A 21638-nucleotide genomic window follows, 5' to 3' on the forward strand; every position below is an offset into this window, starting at 1 on the left:
TGTAGTTTTGCTAGTGAAAATTGATGAAATGCTTAACAAACCCTAGAAATTGATACTCTTTCTATGGTTAAATCAACATCATCTAAGATTCTACCCTGATGGTGTTGTATGGAGAATCTTGTATGAACTTGACAATTTCAAACAGATTTTGCATTGGGAAAATTTGGAGAATCTCGAATTGCAATTAGAGCTACACTACATCTACTGAACCAATATTTTTTAAAGCAATTCATGATCAAGAAAATCATATGAAGTTTCTCCAGTGAATGCTATTGAAATTTCAAACATGCAAACAATCAATGGAATCACTTGTACTTTTGAAACACAAATTAGCTAATGGTAATGACAAAAGGGGCATTCAAACACATGATGAGTCAGGTGCAGATAATAGCTAAGTAATGCAAATGGTAATGGCGAAAGGCACTTTCAAACACCCTTACTCCCTTTCACTTTGAAACGGTGAGAAAGAGATGCCAATCAAGTAAGGAACGAGAAAGGGAAAGAATTGTCCGACGAGTCTTTTTAAGTTAAGGGTAATTTAGTGTCTCTAAAAGTCCTACCTCTATATGTTTTAGAGGCGCTTGGTTGAGAATTAGAGGCGGATTTGTAATTCCCCTCTAAATTGGACTTTTAGAAGTCCATACAACTGTCTCTATTGTACTAACGCTAAAAGTCTTCTATATAGGCACTTACAAGTGCCACAAAAAATCCAATTTAAAGACGCATTTGAATGCCTTTAATTGCTTTTGAAGCAATTTTATGTGCCTTTAAAAGCAATCTAAGAAGAAAAAATTTTCAATTAAAATGGTTCAGCAACATTGTGGCTGCCTCTAAAAATATATGCTTCAATTTTTAGAGGCACTTTTGACTGCCTCTAAAGATGCTTCAATTTAAAAAAAAATGTTTTATCATATATAAAACATGTATATAATATTGAAATAAAACCTATATAAAATATACCTATACCACTCCATTCAAAAAAATACACCCGTAACTATTGTTCCATGATGATTCTATTAAACAACAAAAAAAATACTCAAATTGATTTTCATCCTCTTTCTAAGAACAAAAAGAAAAACGAAAAAGAAAGGAAAAAACATTACATTTAATTCTCATTGTCTTCCTTCATCCAACTTAGTAGATAACTTCTTTAAATAGAATCCAAAAAGATATCAAAATAAAACCTGTAGCAACCTATTCCAAAAAGATATACCTCCAATTAAATACAACATAACAATGATGAAAATGCAAATAACAGCTCATGTGATGTTATGAATTTATTTCCATTGTTGAATTATTCATCTTTGATTGAAGGGTCTCAAAGGACTAATGCAACCACAACCACAACAGATGTGTCCTCACAAGTAAGGGGTCTAGACTAGTGAATTGTGGAACATAAAAAAACCAACATGAACATGCTTTATATTTGAGTTTTTCAGCATAATTCTTATAAGATGGCTATATAATTTATGATAATTTCACAAAAAAAAAGGTTATAGACTTCGAACATGAGACAATATTAGAATATGATAACTCTCATGTGAACCAAATAAAAAGTAATTTGAACCTTCAACCTTTAGGATAAAAAAAAAATAAAAAAATAGTAGCCTTAAACCTAGGCTGCTAATGGATATAACAAGAATATCAGATCAGATCTTTACTGCATTTAGCAAACCATATCAATTTGGATCATGAACTCATCCATTGCAAGCCTTACTTTACAAGGGATGTTAACCTATAAAAGCTTGGATTAGTAGTAATTGGTGAAAGTAGATTAATAACCATACTTTCAGGAGTATAATTAGCATCACTTTTAATATAAGCATCCTAAGGAGAGTTTGGATCTGCTAACACAATACATTGCTGTCTGGCCACGTTCGCCCAACCGCACATTAGCAATGTCTCCTATACTTTATATCACTAATATTCTCAATGCATGTGTTGTGTGGCTTGATGAATGTGGCCAGAAATGTGTTGTGGTCAGCAAATCTGAACTCTCCAAAGGATCTATAAACAAACAGTTTTCCTACTTCACATACAAGATGAAGGGTGTAGACCTCACAATTCAATGTTTTCAAAGAAGCAGATTGACAAGAGGTGAAGATAATAGACCTGCCAAATTAGAGTTTGGTGATTCTACCAACCACACAACCAGCTCAAGGCTTATCAATGATGTCACAAATAATAAAAACAGAAGATGGTTATCCTTAAGGTAGGTCTTAAATTTTCCAACAAAAATAATAAAAATTGAAAATTATAATTATAATTATAAAAAGTAAAATATAGTTATAATTATAAAATTTGAAACAAATAATTTAAGATTTAATTTTCACCAAAACAATTTAGTAAAAACTGAAGATTATAAAAATAGTTTATGTTATCTAATTTAAATGATTTATATGTTTTATTTTACATATAAGTTATATATTAAAAATGAAAACATGTTTTTTATTTGAAAAATAGAATTATTATTTTTATAAAAATACTAAATAGATAAATTTCCCAAAAATCAGTAAAATTAAAATAGAGTGATAATTATTATATGATGTATACATGTTCTAGATTCTAGAATTGTTGATTGTAATGTTTCTCTTCATATAACCTATTAAAGTGTGTGTTTTTCATGTGTTTATACCTTATTTATAAATGTTGAATTTTGATCTCATTAGAGATTAAACCCAATGGGGTTTGATTGATCAACCACATGAAAAACACATATGCACACATGTCTTGAAAAATAGTTTTTTCTCTTACTAAAACCAGTTTTTAACTTGTCCCACATTGAAAAATTATAAGGCTTGTTTTGGATTTTTAAATAGGAACTTATTTACATTCCTTAGATATAAAGAGGAGAGTATGGAGGCTTGCTATCGCGCAACGCATATGCACGCGTGTACGCGTATGTATGTGGCGCAATGAGGCACTTTAGAGGCGCATTTTGCTCGCACCCGTGTGGCTCACAAAGGGCGACTTTGACTTTTGATGTGAGGCTTACCGTTAATGGCTATGATTCGATCAGGTGTGATCAAGAGTTACTATTTAAAGTTAACAGAAATTATTTGAGGAGCGTGAATCAAGCAATTGCACATACAAATTTCAAAAGTCACTCTTGTCTGTCTTATAGAATCTTCACGCGGCTTAGAACTTCTCCAAATTTAAGTGACCCCAATTTCCAACAATAAATAATTCAACTTTGGATTTAGTGTTAATAATAATGTATATATATGATTTATGATCATTTCCATAGTTTATCTCACTTGATGTTACTAATCAATCTTGGATTTGCATTTTTAAGATCTGCTCATTTCAAATTGTGACAAAAAAATATGAAAAAAATCATATTTAATGGGTTGTAAACCTTAGCCACATTTCCAAAAATAATTTCTTACTTGTAGGGAAGGGATGCTCATCCTTCACCAAAAGCTAGCTTGACTTTCTTTTAAGCCATGATCACGTTGTTACTTTTACGATTTTGCTCAAAAACACAAGAACACGTACATACGGCACATCCCAATAATAGATGGCCACCCATTATATTCAAGGGATGAAATTCCCTTTGGCTCAGTATTCCCAATTCAATAACTTCAATCAAAACACCAGAGGCCCTGTTCCTTGCCCCGTTATTCCACTCTCCATGAGATGAGATTCTTTGTATGGCCCACACCTTTCACCTTTCAAATATTCTTCTCTTCTCATCTCAAATTAAACCAAATATATAGGCCGCCTTTCAGATTCTTCACTCACACACTCCACCCTTCCATTTCCCATACAAAACCCCCCCTCTTCTTTCTCTTCTTCCTCCCTTCCCTCCCCCCCCCCCCCCCACCCATCCATTTTCTTTCTTCTCCATTCTCTGTTCTCACCGCTCATGGTTCCTGAATCGGAGGTACGTACGCTTCTCAATCCTATATATATCTTTACAATGACATTAAATTTCAACGAGCTGAGTTATATATTCTCTTGTTTTCGGTGCATAAATTAAGAGAGAGATATATATATATATATAAGGTCGACCATTTATCCCCAGTTTTGGTGCATTAACCAAATCAATCTAATACTTCTTTCCTGTGCTTATACATCGTAGAACACTAATTAACTAATACAATCGGGTTATAAAAAATGCAGAGGTATCGAATCATTGAAATACAGGTCCGTGTGGACTGCAATGGTTGCATACAAAAGATCAAGAAGGCGTTAAACGGCATTAATGGTAATTAAAATGAGTAATCATGAACGTCCTAACTTCTTCTGCTCTTAATTTAATCTGTTTCCAATCCATTCGATCTGCATGTTCTTCAGGTATTAATTAATTAAGCTCTAACTTTCTGGTTTGATATACATATATACAGGTATACATGCTCTCTACATTGATATCCCCCAACAAAAGCTAACAGTTGTTGGGTGGGCTGATCCTGAAAAGATCATCAAAGCCATCAAAAAGACCAGGAAGATCGCCACCATTTGCGCATACACAGAAGCAAGCGATCCTCCGGCGGAACCGTCGGAACCAGCGCCGCCCGCCGAAGCCACCCCACCGGCAGAGCCTCCCAAGGACACACCACCACCACCCGAAAACCCACCAGCTGTCGAGATGAGACCGTCACCGGTAGCTGTCGACACCGCCGAAGCACAGCCGGTGCATCTATCTGGGCCCAACGACGTAGAAGAGATCCATGTAATAAATCACCATCACCCACATGATCATTACTATGGGAATGGATACGCGTCTGTTCCTGATCATGGAGATGGACTGCGAAACCAAGCAAACCAAGCACCCGTTTATGTGGCTCATGGCTACAACACCTACAGACCATCGCCTTACATATCTGAATACGAGTACATCCATTCCCCACCTCGACGAACCAGTTACAGTAGGACGGAGCACTACAGCGAGGATTATTATTACAGCCGCAGTAACAGTGATGGGAACAATATTACATCGATGTTTAGCGACGAGAACCCAAACGCTTGTCGAATAGTCTAAAAGGATGAACACAGATCGAGGTTAGTAGGAAAAGAGCTCTCTTAATTACTTTTTGCCGCTAAAGAGAGTCTTTTGCAGGAAGCTAACGGAGAGCGATTAGAGATATAATTAGCATAAATGGATGACAGTAATGAGCAAGCAAGTGAGAACGCTTTGCCTGAAAGTTTAAAATAATATTCTTAGCTTGTAAAGGCAGGAGGAATTGATCCTGCATTCCACCACTAAGAAAACAAGGAACAAATATAATTGACTAGTTCATTTGCTGAACGAGAATCCTGCAGTAAAGCTATATTCTTCTATAACTACATTGCTCATGAGCCCATTATTTGTTAATTATATTTTAGCATCTTAGAACCTCTGCACTTTAGAAAAGTAAAAGTTTAGCTTGTTTAATTAGCTTATCGTAACTACTTATACAAAAATAAGGGAGGAATAAAAAGTTGAGAGAAAGTTGTTAGGCTGCGCTTGGCGGGGCTTCTTTCCTCTAAATGGGTTTTTTTAGAAATGTTTTTTGGATAAGTGCTTTTAAAAAGTGCTTAAAATTCGTTTGGTAAGGTGTTTTTTGGGGTGATTTCTAATGAAAAAGCACTTATTTGACAATATTGCTTGGTTCAAAATGGGTTTTTGCCAATATAAAGACAATATTACCTTCATCATATATAAACATAAAAAAAAAAAGATAAATCTATGATGCGGGGAAGATATGGTATGGAAAGAGTTTTGAACAATCATAAGCTACCCATAAATTTTGATAAATAAACACCTTATTTGTTAAAACGTTTATACTAATCATGAACTGTAATTCGATATAAACTAGTACAAAAATAACAATTAGGCTCAATTTAGAAAAAGTATAAATACAAATATGTACAGTACAAATACAAGGCTTTGCGCTCTACACATTTGTATTTATACTCCTTCCAAACTGAGCCTTATAGTCAAATCTATCTAGAAGCAAAAGCAATTTTGCTCTTATCAACGTAAACAGGTTATCTTTTGCCTTCTGGACGCATGCTTAATCGATATCTCTCTATCTAAACGAGGACCAGGGTCTGGTGGGCTGGATTTGTCTCCTCAAGCACTTTTGTCTAGACAAAACAAAAGAAATCATGCATGCCTGCAACCAAGGTTCAAAGTATTGGCCCGTATCGGTTAATACGTATCGTGCCGATGGTTTTCCGATACGCCCCTATAGGGATTGTATCGGATCAGACCATGGTTCAAAGAGTAATCAGGACTTAAACCAACCCCTTTCAGTTTTAAAATAAATAAATAAATAAAACATAAAAAAAGCACCGACACAGACCAAGACATATCGGCTTGTGTTGATATTTAGAACCTTGCCTATAACAAGAGAAACCAAAGACATCAATCCACAACCCAGACTTAAATAACATCTAGAAGAGACCAATCCTGAAAAAGCCACCTGACCAATCCAAACAAAGTTGCCCGACCAACTAACAACTGAAAGACCCATCCTGTACTATAGTAAGCATTTCATTGATGTCATAACCCATAAAATGAATCCTCAAGGAAGCCCAAATCACCAAAAGCATAGTTCAATACAAAGAATGTGCAGATAACCACATAGAGATGAATCAGAACATGCTAATAATTACATAATTGCAAATCAGATCATATAAGAGAGATGCCAATATCAACATATGCATGAATTCCACCAGTTAACATATAATAAAACAAGCACAAGCTGCAAAAGTCGACTCTATCCATGAAATCATTTTTACTTGAAAAGTATTTCCTGTCAATCATTAGAAACATTGATTGAATCATCTAGAGGATCGTCTATAGCTGCAGAAAGAAACAAAGGCGAAGCAAAGTGAGGAATTATCAGAAGATGAAATCTTTTAACTCAATAAGGAAGAGGCAGTTACTAAAAAAAGCAGAGTTTGGAGCTAAGAGACAAAAATCTAGAGAGAAACATTGAAGGAAGAAACAAAGGCGAAGCAAAGTGAGGAATTATCAAAAGATGATGAAATCTTTTAACTCAATAAGGAAGAGGCAGTTACTAAAAAAAGCAGAGTTTGGAGCTCAGAGACAAAAATCTAGAGAGAAACATTGGATCCTTCAGGAGGATTGAAGATAGAGAATGAATTGAAAACAAGTGCAAAGAATGAAGAAAATCAAAATAGAATCTAAAAACACATCAACCTAAAATGCAAGTATTAGATAATGAAAAATAGCCAAAAGGGTTAGAGCATTACCTTGTGTAATCACCATGGTAAGGTGGAGGTTGGCCAGTCTCTGAAGGTCTGGAGGTGGCTGCAAGAAAAAGAAAGGATGTGGGGAAAAGAGGAGAAGAGAGGAGAGAGGGGAGTTTATTCTTTTCTCAAAAACCTTAGGTCTAGGTTACCAATGAAGATGCTATTTCCTGTTAAGAAAGATGATCTTTTCTGTTAGGAAATGATATCTTTTCTTTTCTCTGAATATTAAGGGATCATTATTAGAGAATCTTATCTCTTTCGAATTCTCTTTGTATGTGACCCTATTATACCGATGTGGCGCGGGTGACGTCATCATTTGATGAGCACACTTTCATTAAACTCACATGTGTGACTTAAAGACGTACTTGTAACCGGTATTTATTCCCGTTTTACCGTGATTCCACGGTTTTGTAATGGTGTCGAGTTCATCGCAGCTTTATGTGTGTTTGGGTTCATCGCAAATCGATGTGTATCCAGGGTTTATCACAATCGCGCGTCTGTCTTAACTTTATCACAGATTCATGCTAACCGAAATTCATCGCAACCTGTCCCTGGTATGAATCCATCGCAATCACGGATCTGCGATGAATTCATCGCAATTTTGTGGTGGATTCTGAATTCATCACAAGCGTCTATATAATATTGATTCAACACCTTTTATATTCTAAGTCTTAATGACCACTATATAACTACACCTTGTAGAACGAATCTAAGGATTGATGTCAATATAGAGCTTCGCCAATCGATGGAAAATAGTTTTCCCTTCTCCCAATCTATACTTACGTTTCCATTCTCCATGGAGAATTCCCAAACGAGTAATGATAGTACGAAGCTCTCTTGAGTCGTACAACATTGGTATGCCATCTATTTCTCGGTAAATTGATTCTTGTGCTCTCAGTCAAACAACGATGGTCCAAGTGGAATAATCGATCTCTTGTTTTGTTTGCGTTCTCCCTTCTTCTTGTCATCGATTTTACCGATTACCAGTTTGGATTTCTTTGTAAAAGCTTCCTCTACTAAACCTTTTGGATAGAGGAAACCTTTTGGCTTCCTCTAGCAAACCTTTTGGTTTCCACTTGGCTGGTCGAACGCAGGCAATAGAAGAATGCGAACGCTGGAGTATTTTTTTTTTTTTTTTTTGGCTTTTTGAAACTTTTTGTGTTCACCTCTCTCTCTCTCTCTCTCTCTCTACCAGCTTTAAACCGCCATCCTTGATCATTTTTCTTGTAGTGACAGTATTCAACTTGTGGGTTGGGTAAAGGCCCAATTTTTAAATGGGTGAATGAGTTGAGTTGTACCTTGACCTAGCATGAACGATCCCTTTTTTTCAGGCTTGGAGATAATCCCCAGTTCTTCATTTATTCGAAAGCAGGGGTATTTCTGTGAAAGCAAATGAAAAGCCGTTAACACATAACACTCGATCAGTTGTATCACAAATCCCAATCTCCTAACCGTTCGCAACTGATCTTATCCCATTTCTCCATCTCCCAAGCTTTCCTCCTTGATTCAAATTCCTTCTCACCTTCTCTTCTGCCACAACCATGGCCTCCTCAGAGTGGGAAACAGTGATCAGAGAGAAGAAACACAGCCCCATCATCCCCAACAATTGCAGGGCTCTTGTTGCAAGGAGAGATCCCAATAACGCACCCAAATCTCCATTATCTTACTTCATCAGCATCACCATCCACACCAAGAAATCCAGAGCCCTCGGAGATTCATTGCCAAAGCTAAGAATCAAGGTTCCCAAGTTAATCGGAAGGACTATACAGAAGAGCTGCCAAAGCAGTACTGGAGGTGTCGATACTAGCAGAAACAATAACACCACCAAGACAAGTAACAACCCAAGGAAGCTGTTTACGAGTAAAGCTGCTTCCCTCATCTCTAATGTCTTTGGAAGTAAGAAGTCAGAGGCTACTTTTGCAGACGAAAGTGAACATTCCGATAGTAGTTCCGATGATAATGGTGGTAATATTGATAATGTTAGTAGAAATGCTGAAGAAATTCGTAGTGGAAGATCGGGAGACAAGCTGCTTTCGATCTTTCACAAGTTGGAAGATGATTCTGGTTCATCTCATACTAAAAGTATGAGCAGCATTAACAGTTTGAACAGTGGGGAGCTTTCATTCTTTCCTGAACCCAGATCTCCCATATGGGATTTCCGTAACTCGGGTGGGAACCTAGAGAACGAAGACCAATGGCAATCTGCCAAGACGACCAAGGAAACCGGGCTCAACCCAAAGAATGCGCAACAGACCTGTGCAGCCTGTAAGCTACCTCTGAAAGCTCCAAACTCTTTCTTGGGTTTCTTAAACAGGAGTACTCCCTTAAATTTCATCAAAAACAAGAACAACATTAATGCAAATAGTGACAATCACCTTGGCAGAGATCGCCATAGTGGTAAGAAAGGGAGAAAATCCCGCAATTCTTTCAGACCTCTGGCCAGGTTTAAAATCAATGGAAAAGTGGACAAGAAATTTTCCATGGGAAAGCAGGCGACAAGAGTGGATGAGACAGATGATGAAAGCGAGAAGGAGCTCTGCAAGAAGAAGATTCTGATGGGAGAGCGGTGCCGGCCTCTGAATATTTCTGATTCTCTTCATTAACCATGGAAATCGCATTTCATCAGACTATCAGAGGATCGACCACTCGGCTAAAGCCAATGTTAATATGAGGTAAAAGCATGAGAATTCAAAAGGTATTGTTGTTTTCTGTTCGTTTTGTCATTTCAGTCTTGATAAGTGGTCTTAGACTCACTCTTCACAAGTGTTATTATTATGTCTTCCTCTATTCTGTCCTAAATAATGTTAGCGTCAGTCAGTGCAATGCAATGGATTATTTGTATAGAATCTTATTCAATGAACTGAGTAATCAGTAAGTCTACAAGCTATTCCATCACCAAAAGGGTCAGATACAGACCAATAGTGACTCTGATAAATGATAATATTCTACGATACCTGACAAACTAGATATGACTACATGAGCAATGAATCTTTTCAAATCACCTTTATTTGGTCAGGAAAATTATGAAACTCCCAAAGACCTCTCTTACAATTGCATTTCCAATTCTCTTTGTTACCGATAGATAATTTGAACATTGGGCTGCGTTTGGAAACGGTGCAAATAGGGTGTAAATGCCGGTTCAGTACAAATAAACACTCTGATTCAGTTTTGCTAGTTTTTGACAAGAAAGCATTTGTGTATTGACAATGAAAAAAACACAATTTCCAATATATGTTTGCAACTAAAATGAGAGGTAATTTTATGTCGGGAGAAAAAAAAGAAAAGTAAATTTGTACTCAAAGTGGTTAATGTTAAAAAGGTATATTTTTACATCAGCGTTCACGTTTTCATCCATTACAACTAATGCTTAATTTAGAAGGAATATAAATACAAATATGTAGAATGCAAAATCTTACATTTTGTACGAGTGTAACTGTACGTATTTGTATTTGCACTCTTTCCAAATTAAGCTTAAAAATCATTTGGTAAGAAAATAAGTTTGTCAATACAAAACTAACCCAACTTTAAATAGAGTATAACGCACTTAGCATATTTGTATTTACACTCTATTGTCAATACAAAACTAACCCAACTAAAAGCCATTTGATAAGAATAGGCTGGATGTCGTCTATGTTCACTTAAAGAGCTAACGGCTCTGGAGTAAAGAAGAAAGACTGTGTTTTTTATATTAAAAAAAGTGAAAATGTCTTTTTCTTATATTCGTTAACATGATGGTGAGAGTTATGTTTAAGTCCAACTAGAAAACTTGGGATATGTTTAAGTGAATTTATAAAAATTGTTCCAATGTTTAGACTTTGGAGAAATACCGATCTAGCCCCAACAATCGCCCTAACACAACCCCAACCGTGCCATCTATCATTTAACATGCTTAGAACCAAACATGTGCAAAGACTAAACCCCCTGCCCAGAGCAACTTCACACACCTAAACCCTATCTCAGCTCAATGCCCTGCTTCTTAACAACGTTATATGTTATGTACAGAGACCTTCTTAGATAGAACCATAGGCCATATTTGGATCACTGCTCTAGGCCTTATTCTCTTAATTCTTGTTAATTCTAGGCAAGAATGGGAAAAAATGACTAACATTAGAGTGTTTGGTTACAAAATTCTTGTCAAGTACCACATTCTTTTTAGAATGAAAAGTCAACTTCATAGCACAAAAACTGTGTAGCTTGCGGCATGAAAAATAATCATGCCCCATCTTGCTTATTTCATTCTTTGAGGAAACTATGCCTACAAAATTGTTGTCATGAATGTTTACTTTTGCATGAAAGCACTTTTACAAAAACACTTTATAAAAGTACTTTTGCATGAAAGCACTTTTATGAACCCACTTTTACGAAAGCATTTTTATGAAGGTACTTTTACATGAAAGCACTTTTACGAAAATGCTTTACAAAATAAATTGTGAAAGTACTTTTATAAAAGCACTTTTACGAAAGCACTTTTATAGAAGTACTTTATGAAAGCACTTTTATAGAAGTACTTTACGAAAGCACTTTTACGGAGTACTTTTACGAAAGCACTTTTATGAAATACTTTTATAAAGCACTTTTATGAAATACTTTTATAAAATCACTTTTATGGAAGTACTTTTACAAAAGTACTTTTATAAAAGCATCTTTATAAAAGTACTTTTACGAAAACACATAAAACTTTTATGAAAGCTATAAAAAGACTTCCACGAAAGTACTTTTACAGAAGTACTTTTATGAAAGTACTTTTACGAAAGCACTTTTATGGAAACACTTTTATGAAAGTATTCACAAAAGTACTTTTATGAAAATATTTTTATAAAATGACTTACAAAAGCATTTTTATGGAAGTACTTTTACAAAAGCACTTATGAAAGCACTTTTACGATAGTACATTTACAAAAGTACTTTTAGGAAAGTACTTTTATAAAAGCACTTTTATGAAAATACTTTTATTAAAGAAATTTTACGAAAGTACTTTTATTAAAGCACTTTTGCAAAAGTACTTTTACAAAACATCTATGCCAAGTGGTAAACATTGACCGTTGGAGACCTAAGCTCACAATTTATGAATACCGGCACGATTTTTTTTTTTTTTTTTTGAAGAATGAAAATGAGCAACATAGGACATTTGTTAGTATGAAAAAAATTCATTTTTAAGAAAAAAGGTGTTTGATTCATAGCAATATTTTCTTATTCTGCCTATTTTTATCAATTTATTTATCCATCCAATCAAACATGGCTATAACTGCTGAAACATGGAACATTCCCTTTCTTCAGCATTATTTTGATAAGACCCAACTGCCTAATTTATTTATCCATCCAAACAAACCGCTTAATCAAAGCATCATAATTGATTCACTTAGGAATCAAATTAGGGCTCCAATCCGATTAAAAATCCAATTGATCCAAATCCGATAAAGTATAATTCGAACTCCAATATACTATTAGATATCCGATTCGATTAGAATTGTACCTTTATAAGTTATAACGAGTGCACTTTTGCTACAACACTATCGCTCAAGTGTTGTTCTTACACTGTCGTAGCGCATGACAAAAACAGCAATTAAGTCACTTCGATTTAGTTATTTCAGCACAAGGCTACGACGCTGTGGTAGCAAATGTGGGTTGAATATATTGTATTTGGACCATTCTTTTGAGATCAGATCCGGACTCCAATATTACAATGTACAGATAGTTGACAAGTTGAATTCCCATGTACCGTCACAAATAATCCTTAAACGAAGCACCAGATCAAAAGAGGAGATTGTTTCAATGGGATCTCTAGGCGTTCAACATCTCAAACTTTGAGACTCCTCGATCCTCATGGTCATGGTTGCAAACGATACTGAATTTGTGCATTATTTTAACAGCAACCAACCAACCAACCGCAACAAAATTTAAACAATCAATTTCCGTTCATTTTCCTTTTCGATGTATCAACAACCCTCAGAAAATATACTATTTTCAGCTTTTCCAAATGCTATGTTTACTGTTTAGAGCCACATGGGAAAAACAAGTAGTGCATTGCTAGAAAACGAGAAAGGATGACGTACATGAAACAGAACAATAGATAGATTGATCTAGTTATGCGCCTTCTGTGTGTATATATATATTGCAGATTGAATTCTACTAACGGCAGTCGGTGAAGGTGAATAGCCCTTTTATCATACAATGGGTAGAGCAGTGGATAGGCACAATTCTTGCTCAACCCCACAATTCACGGCCTTAATGGTTTCAATCCAAGAGATGCACGTAGCCTGTTTTGTTCTGCAATCTCTGGATCCGGGTGGTCTGTCCCATCATCCTTCTTCTCTTTCCTTTCCTTCTTCTTCTTCGACTCCTCCCGAGCATTCCCTTCCTCTGTTCCATCCGAACGCTTCCTAGGACTGGCACTGCGGTCATGCCTCTTCCTGCGATTCCCACCTTCACGGTCTCCACCACGCTCCTTGCGATCCCTACTCCTGCTCCTACTCCTGGAACGGCTCCTTCGCCTCCCACGATCCCTGTCTCTCCTATCCCGTTCTCTATCCTCCCTATCCCGCTCTCTCTCACGACCATAGTCTTCACGTAGGCGGTAGCGGTCCCGGTCCCGGTCCCTATCCCTGTCTCTCTCTCTGTCTCTATCTCTGTCTCTATCTCTATCTCTATCTCTATCTCTTTCTCGCCCTCTTCCACGGTCTCTATCATAGTCCCTGTCATAGTCCCGCTCCCTGACAGATCACAGTAAAAAAAAGAGAGTATTATATATTCATAAATCAGCCCTAGAAGAAGACAACCATTAATTGTTGATTGTTTAAAGGAATGCACACAATGGAAAAGGATCAACTAGCTCAGAAATATCATCAGCTATGTTTTTTTTCTTGCTACTACTAAAAAACTTTAGTTAATAAAAGAAGAACAAATACAAACAGGAGGCTCAACAAATCAACCCCCAAACAAAATTCAAATGGAAACACCAAACCAGCAGATTATGAGATATAGTGTTTAACTGCATACGAATAAAGGAAAAAGTAATTCCACCGCGAGCAGCGACCAAGTGGAATTACCTTTTCCTTTATTCGTAGGCAGTTAAATACCTGTTGACATTAGGTATGAAAAATAATTTTATATTAGTTCATTTGACCTGAAACTTATAATAATAGTACATTGCTTTGAAACCAATGACGACTGCACCCTGTAAGTAATGCAAAATTGTATGACCCATCATACTTCTCACTGCACACTGTCAGTGCAGAGAAACCTGGCAGAGTCGCAATAAATTACTTTAGGAAGCTTTAAGATCTACCAAAGGCTTTAAGATGCCCCAGTAGTGACAAAAATATTTCAAACAAAACAGCTGCACAAGCAGCCAAGCACCAGCTTCCAATATGTTTTCCCATGCTCGGTTTTTGTATATTACAGGTGCATGACCTTAGTCTAATGCGAACAGTAATAAAGGAATGCCATGCATGCAACAATATGCTCCCCAACAATGCAGAACTAATGACAAGTTCTTTATTAAGATTATTTTCTGAAACCCATGGAGGGTTGCCTCACTTAAGTGCCTAGCTATCCAATGGCACACCCTTCTTTCTTTTTCCGAGGATAAAAGAAAGGGTCTCAATCTCTATATTATTTTAATTTTCTTTTCTTCTTTTTCTTCTCGTGAATACTTTGATTTTCCATGATGGCTGTTAATTTAACCTGATTTCAAACGCTTTGGGAGAGAAAAAAGGGGACAAATCACCACTTTGGGGGTGATTCATGATTGTGGTGCTTGGCATTTTATCATTCTTATAAATATATCCAATTCTTTTTTCAAATCAATGAAGTTTGACGTTACCAATCAAAAAATGTGTGATTTTCTATGTTTTAATATGAAGATTATTGATTATTACTTGTGAAAGGAGGTTGCTGGTTGCTATGGAACCAAGGAATTACCTTGGACTCAAGATTTTTATTAAAAAAATCACACATTTCTTTTTCAATTTTTTATCAATACATTTCTTTTTTCAAATCAATGAAGTTGCATCTTACCAATCAAAAAATGTGTGATTTTCTATGTTTTAATATGAAGATTATTGATAATCACTTGTGAAGGGAGGTTGTTGGTTGCTATGGAACATTGGGAATTACCTTGGACTCAACGCTTTTATTAAAAAAATAAAAATAAAATTCTCAGTCCATTCCACGTACAGCAATTTTTACCAGGGAAGGTAGCAAATTTCCAAGCTCAAGAGCTGGAGTGTTACTGTACCTTCATCAATTACTATCAGGGAAGTTCAAATGAAGATAGCATAACCTTGGAATGTTTGAAGACAAAAAGGACAGATTAACAAGAAATCCATTTTTATTCTAGCAAGGTAATGCAACTGGGTTCTTGGATGTAACCTTTGATATCTCAAATTCAGTATTTGCTTAAATCCACACAAATATGCTGCACCAGGAAGGTGTTTGATTTTCCAATAGGGAGAATATTGGAAAACAGGATTGTATGTCTTGCATCTATTCTGCCATTTTTTTAAAACAGATACCATATTTTTTTATCAATCAGATATTATATTATATTGTATTAAAAGGTAAAAATAGAACTCATGTACAACAAAAAACTTACATTGGGGAATTCACAAAACAACCACTGTACTCAGCAAGGATGTTAACAAAAATAATAAACGGAGAACTACGGACAGGGCCATTGCAGATTTCTGAATCCCACTGCAGAACTATAAGCATTCAAAATGTCAAATACCCCCACTCTACACACCAATGCCCACCCATGAATTGGCATCAATTCCAAGCTGGCACCTACCCCAAATCTACTTTGGGCCTAAAAACTCTGACCCTGGGCTGAACCGTCATTCTCCCAATAATAAATCCATGCCAAAAAAAGATTTGTAAGGTCTCTCCCTTGCAATGCAAACCAGCCTTGACCACATCTCTCTTTGACATTCTCAACCACCATTGTCTCCTTACAGACTTTGTTCTCAAAAATACAACCATTCCTCCCCCCCCAGATAGCCCAGAACACAGCCGCAGGTATCAATTCCCATACTGCCTTGCCTCCTCTACTCCAGACCCCTAAGCTACTGGCATCCAGAAACTATTAAACTGTTTCTGGGAAGCAAAAGCGCACTCTAAAAATACTTCACACCCTTTTCCATAGAGATGAAGCAAAGTTGCAGAGGAGAAAATGATGTTTTGCTGATTCAATTCAGCTGTTGCAGTGCTATTTTTACCTTTCAATAGGGTTTTCCCATGCAGTCACCCAAAGAAGAAAAGAAATCCTTGAAGGTACACAGCACTCCAACTCTTGAAAACAGTGCTATTTTTACCTTCTAATACAATATAATATAATATCTGATTGATCAAAAAACATGATATCTGTTTTCAAAAAATGGCAGAATAGATGCAAGACATACAGAAATGAAAGAAATATCACCAGATGGAGGCAGTCAGAAAGTAAGGACTAATGGAAAAACAAGAAATATAAAGGAAAAGACTTATCTTACAATGAAGAACACCTATTACCCTTCTCCTACTTCAAAACAAATCAAATATTAAAATGAAAGGATGGCACTCTGGCAGTAGATTGTACCTGTGTCTATAACTATCACGTTTTCTGTCCCTATCTCTATCCCTTGCAGGACTCCGCCCACGATAATAATCCTATAACAAAAAATATGTATATACAAGACATTAGAAACATAATACTAGAAATAGAGATTTTTTTATTTGTCTAGAAATAGAGAACTCTTGTGAACCAGAACTAGAATGCCCTACCTTTTCATGAGCACCAGCTTCTAATTCAGCCATAACTTGTTCATCCTCTTCCTTTTCTTCTTCCTCTTCAAAATCATCTTCCAAAGCACTTCTTCTAAGTTCCAGTCTCCCAATTGATTCAAGAGTCCATCTGTTGATAAAAAACAACAATCATATTCAAACTCTTAAGCCAGCAATGTCAAATATGTCAACTGAAACAAAAGCATTCTAACAATAACTCTAAGGACAAAATGGCAGCTAATAATAAGAATTAGTAAACCAATGAAGCTTCACCAAAATGAATGTTCTGCCATTAGTAACCCATGCTAAATAACCAACATTCAGTTGATACATTATCCAACTGCATGTGAGTAACACAACACCCACGTGAACAAACTAATAAAGGCAAGAATGTGGCTCTAGTGAAGAAATCAATAACCTTGTCACCAAAATTCGTAAAGCTGATTCAATAAGTTCTCATCTAACACAAAGATGAATTTTTATAGAAGTACAACAAAGCTTGAAAAATAAATGTATTCCTTGTGCAGCCTTCCAAGCCAAGTATAAAGAGTACAATAACAGTCTCATTATATTACAATGTGAAAGGCAAACTCTGCTTAAGTGCTTGAAAATTTTAAGAAGTAGGTAAATTCACCCCTGGGCCCTGGTAAACACCAAGTCTGAGTCCTAAATCTGTTTCAGGAGAGAAGAAAAGTTTGGCAGTTTTGCTAAATCACTGAGGAAAAAAAAAAAGAAAAAAGCTTAATCAAAACAACAAACAATTTATAGAGATAACTTTTTTTGTTGTTTTATGATCAGCAACTCAGATATAGAGATACAGGTCATTTGAATATAGCTTCCAAACAATGGGATAAGGGGAGTTGTTCAATCACTCACTTTATCTTTGGATAAGCATATTTAAGTGACAGGATACATTCCATACAAGAATATGAGTGCTACTAAAATGTTCAAAGCAGAAATCCTATTACTGCACACTGTTACTTGATAATTTTCTTTTGAGAAAGCAGTAGATTGGAAAAGAAATGCATTTATATAATGTCAATGGGATACTTAATAGAGTTTTTATAGTTAATACAAGAAGTAAGAGAAAAAGAAGACATGAAATTTTAAGCAAAGTATCATAGAGAAGACAAGACTATTAAAGACAAGAGGAGACACATTTTCACACCAAAAGCATTTCTATGAAAGCATTTAATATTGTTCCCAATAATATACATCATATATGATAAAGATAAACAAGGAACATGGCATTCTATTACTAAAGATTCAATTATTATTAGATCTAAAGGGATTCTTATAACAGTACTAAACACTATTCTTAATAAATATGTGAAGTATTGATCTAAATGATAAATATAAAGAATGATATGATATTTTATCATTAAAGCCTGAATAGTTACACAGTCTACAGAAGAATGTTACCTTTTCTTAATACGTGGCAAAGCAATGTCACAGGAATAATCTTTAGTCAAAAGTTCATCAATAACCTCATCTACATGAGTCAAAGCAAAACCTGAGAAATAGAAAAACGATAAAAGAGTAAATCAATATAGCCATAATAAAGCTACAAAATCACATAGTAATAAATACATAAATGATATGAATCAAAGGTGACAAAAACAGCTTCAAAATAAGATGGCATTCTTACATCCATCTGTTAGTTTTCGCCTAAGTTTCCGATAGTCATTGTATAGTGGCTCTAGGTACTGGTATACATCAGTGTCTGATCCAGTGAGGCGCAAATAGAAGGCCCCAAGAATACGGACATATCTGCAAGCAACCACTGCATGTTAAATAGAAAATAAAATAAAATGAAACAGGAAAAATGAAATGACTTAAGTAATCATCTGCAGAAAATGTGGCAAAAGAAAATGGGGGACAATGAGAAAATATTAAACAATACAAAGAACCTCAGATAAAACATGAAACAAAACCACAGAGATGCAAGTCATGCAGTGAATCATCCCTCAAAATAGATCGTAGTGAAGCAAAACAAATGAACCACCATTCTTGTAATTTCAAGAATTTGATGTAAAAGAAATTCAGGAACTTAAGTTTTGTAAAAAAATATCAGATAAAGAAAAAAAATCTTTTTGATGCCATTAGTAAAAAGGCAGCATCATCAGACTTTTCTAACACTATTCAACCCTACAATCACTTAGTTCCAAACTGAAGTGTACAAATTGGTTAAAACCATCTTCCTGGTTATGAATTTACAATAAGTTCAAAATTTCAAGGCAAAAGACAAGTTAAATTTTTCCTTATAATCTTTTTACAAAGATGACGTTATTGATGGATATTTTATTAGATTTACTCATTTACAAACTATTACCTCGTTCATACCCTTATAGAACATGTTGCGACAAAGTAAGTCCACACCATGCAACAAATAACTCCTTGGTTTAACTTGCAAAATGACAGTTACAATCAGAGGTACCTCCAGAAATCCACTCAAGAGCCTTAATACGTATCCTTCCTCCACGTAACCATATACAAATAAACCCGATTTAGGATTCTTTCTGTCAATTAAGATCCTTGTCTCCACCTAAAAATAACAAAAGAGCCTTAATAGAGACACGCATTAGAGTCTAGGCAACTTTTAGTTGAACAGAAGCTCCTACACAGCTAAACGCAACTCAACAAAATTTTGTCCCAAGATTCCAACTATGTAAGGTTGGCAACTCAGGAACCCCTATCACCCAACCCAATTAATATTATATCTTATCTTCTTCTTCCATTAACTTTGTTAATTTATCTTTTTCCTATTTATATGCCCCTTGTTCTTTAACTTGTACTTTCACAGAACCACATAATTTTTCTTACGCAAAGGCCCAATTATTTCATATACAATGGCATCTTTATATAATCGCGAGACAAGATTCAATTAAACTACATATGGACTAGAGTGAATCAGATGAAGTAACTCGATTTAACCCGATCCGTCATCTAAGAAAAGAGCTCAGTTAAGACTCGAAATACTAGTTAAGACAAATTCAAGGTAGACACCTTTTAAAACCCTAATTCTTCTATCGAAGGCAAATACCGAACTACATACGGAAATGACATATTTCTGTTATAATACTTACTTGTAGTCTTCATTCTTGATGAACTCGACGACGATATCCTTCTCGGGCTGAATCTGGAGCATCTTCATGACAAGGCACATGAAGGGTGTCGGTTTGCGATTGCCGCCATAGGTACCGCCGAGGTGGTCCAGCTCCATGGCCTTGTCGACAAGCGTCTCCGCAGTGAGTCCGAAGCATTGCTCCTTCCAGTACGTAAATTGATAGATCTTCGACCTCAATATTTTCTCTACCAGGTTCTGAGGATTCGTCCCTCGAATGCTTTTGGCTGCCGGATCCGTACGGTTCGCCATTGAAAGAGAACACTAACCAACCCTAATCCCAATCCTTTGAAGAGAAAAGAGAACCCCTAGCCGGATAGCCGTCCCTCCAATATAAAACAATGGCAGAGGGCGAGGAGGCGAATCAAAAACCAAGAAACGAACAAAGATAAAAAGTGCAGCGAAGCCAATCGGTCCAGAGAGACCTAAGGCTGTCCATGGATTGACAACCTTGCCATTCTTCCCCTTTTAAATTGCCATTGCAGACATGAAAGTTGAGATGGACCTAAGCCCTAAGGGTGTCAACGGATTGATTCTACCTGAGAAACCCGAACCAGCTGAACCCATTTATATCGGTTCTGGTTATGTGATTTTGTCCCACGGCCCACGGGCCGGGCTTTGCCTCTATATCAACATATCAACAGAGCACATTCAGGCGGAGCCCGACCCGAGCCAGGCCAACCATCACACTTAAATCTTGAGCCCGAGCCCGACCTATATATATAAAGTCCGAATCTTCATTAATAAATTAAAAAAATATTTGTTATTCAATATAAAATTGATTTATTTATATTAAATGATTTCAAAATCTAAAAATATTGAAACATGTCAATATAGCTCAAGCCATGATAGAATATATAATATATATAGAAAAAATATAAATATTATACTATATATATTGAAAGATGTCAAATATTATTATTATTATTATTATTATATATATATATATATATTATATAAATATTATCAGGTTGGGCTTGAATTTGAACTGGGATTTTTTGAGAAAACTTGAGATTGGTCCCAAAAAAAAAAGTTTTACTTAGGTGTTTTGGGTCTAAGTCCACAAGCCTAAATTCATATCCAAACCCAACTAAGAATGGGCCAAGCCGGACCAACTCATTAAACCTCCAACCCAAGAACAAGTCTAATATCAATTAATAATTGGATCATTTTGAGTTTTGCTTGTTTCGAACTGACTCAAATCCAAACCCATTATTTTGTTAATTAGGCCATAATAGTCTACCGTAATTTTGATAACCACAATTATACATAGCAAAATGCCCATGATGATTCAAAACCAATATTTTCATTTTAAAAAAGAGGTGGTGTGGTTTTGAAACATAACCATTTTCAGAAGTTTAAATTGAACACCACCCAAAATCATTGGATTTGTTGTAATTGGCACATCCAAATCCATTTCTTACTTTGTTACTAAGAGTGCCATGTGGAATAATATAAAAGGGTAAAATACTTAAACTATCCCTATGTTTTAGCAAATAGACTAAAGTTACCCTAATGTTTGAAAAATCTATACTACATATAAAAGTGT

The 21638-nt window shown here is 35.7% G+C and overlaps 2 protein-coding genes across 2 annotated transcripts; one reads left to right on the plus strand and one right to left on the minus strand.

Annotated features, from left to right (window-relative positions):
- Positions 1-3800: 3800 nt before the first annotated feature.
- Positions 3801-5251, plus strand: LOC104588995 (uncharacterized). The gene is made up of 3 exons (XM_010247153.3): positions 3801-3886; positions 4126-4210; positions 4350-5251. The coding sequence occupies exons 1-3, from the start codon at positions 3869-3871 to the stop codon at positions 4982-4984; spliced, it is 738 nt and encodes a 245-aa protein (XP_010245455.1). The 5' UTR covers positions 3801-3868; the 3' UTR covers positions 4985-5251.
- Positions 5252-13140: 7889 nt separating this feature from the next.
- LOC104588996 (PRP38 family protein) lies at positions 13141-20630 on the minus strand. Its single transcript, XM_010247154.3, has 6 exons — positions 20052-20630; positions 18614-18735; positions 18388-18478; positions 16966-17095; positions 16781-16851; positions 13141-13916 (listed from the first exon to the last, which is right to left on the minus strand). The coding sequence occupies exons 1-6, from the start codon at positions 20339-20341 to the stop codon at positions 13424-13426; spliced, it is 1197 nt and encodes a 398-aa protein (XP_010245456.1). The 5' UTR covers positions 20342-20630; the 3' UTR covers positions 13141-13423.
- Positions 20631-21638: the final 1008 nt, after the last annotated feature.

This window comes from Nelumbo nucifera, chromosome 4 (assembly GCF_055504915.1).
Source record: "Nelumbo nucifera cultivar China Antique chromosome 4, China Antique-T2T, whole genome shotgun sequence".
In the NCBI taxonomy this organism is placed as follows: domain Eukaryota; kingdom Viridiplantae; phylum Streptophyta; class Magnoliopsida; order Proteales; family Nelumbonaceae; genus Nelumbo; species Nelumbo nucifera.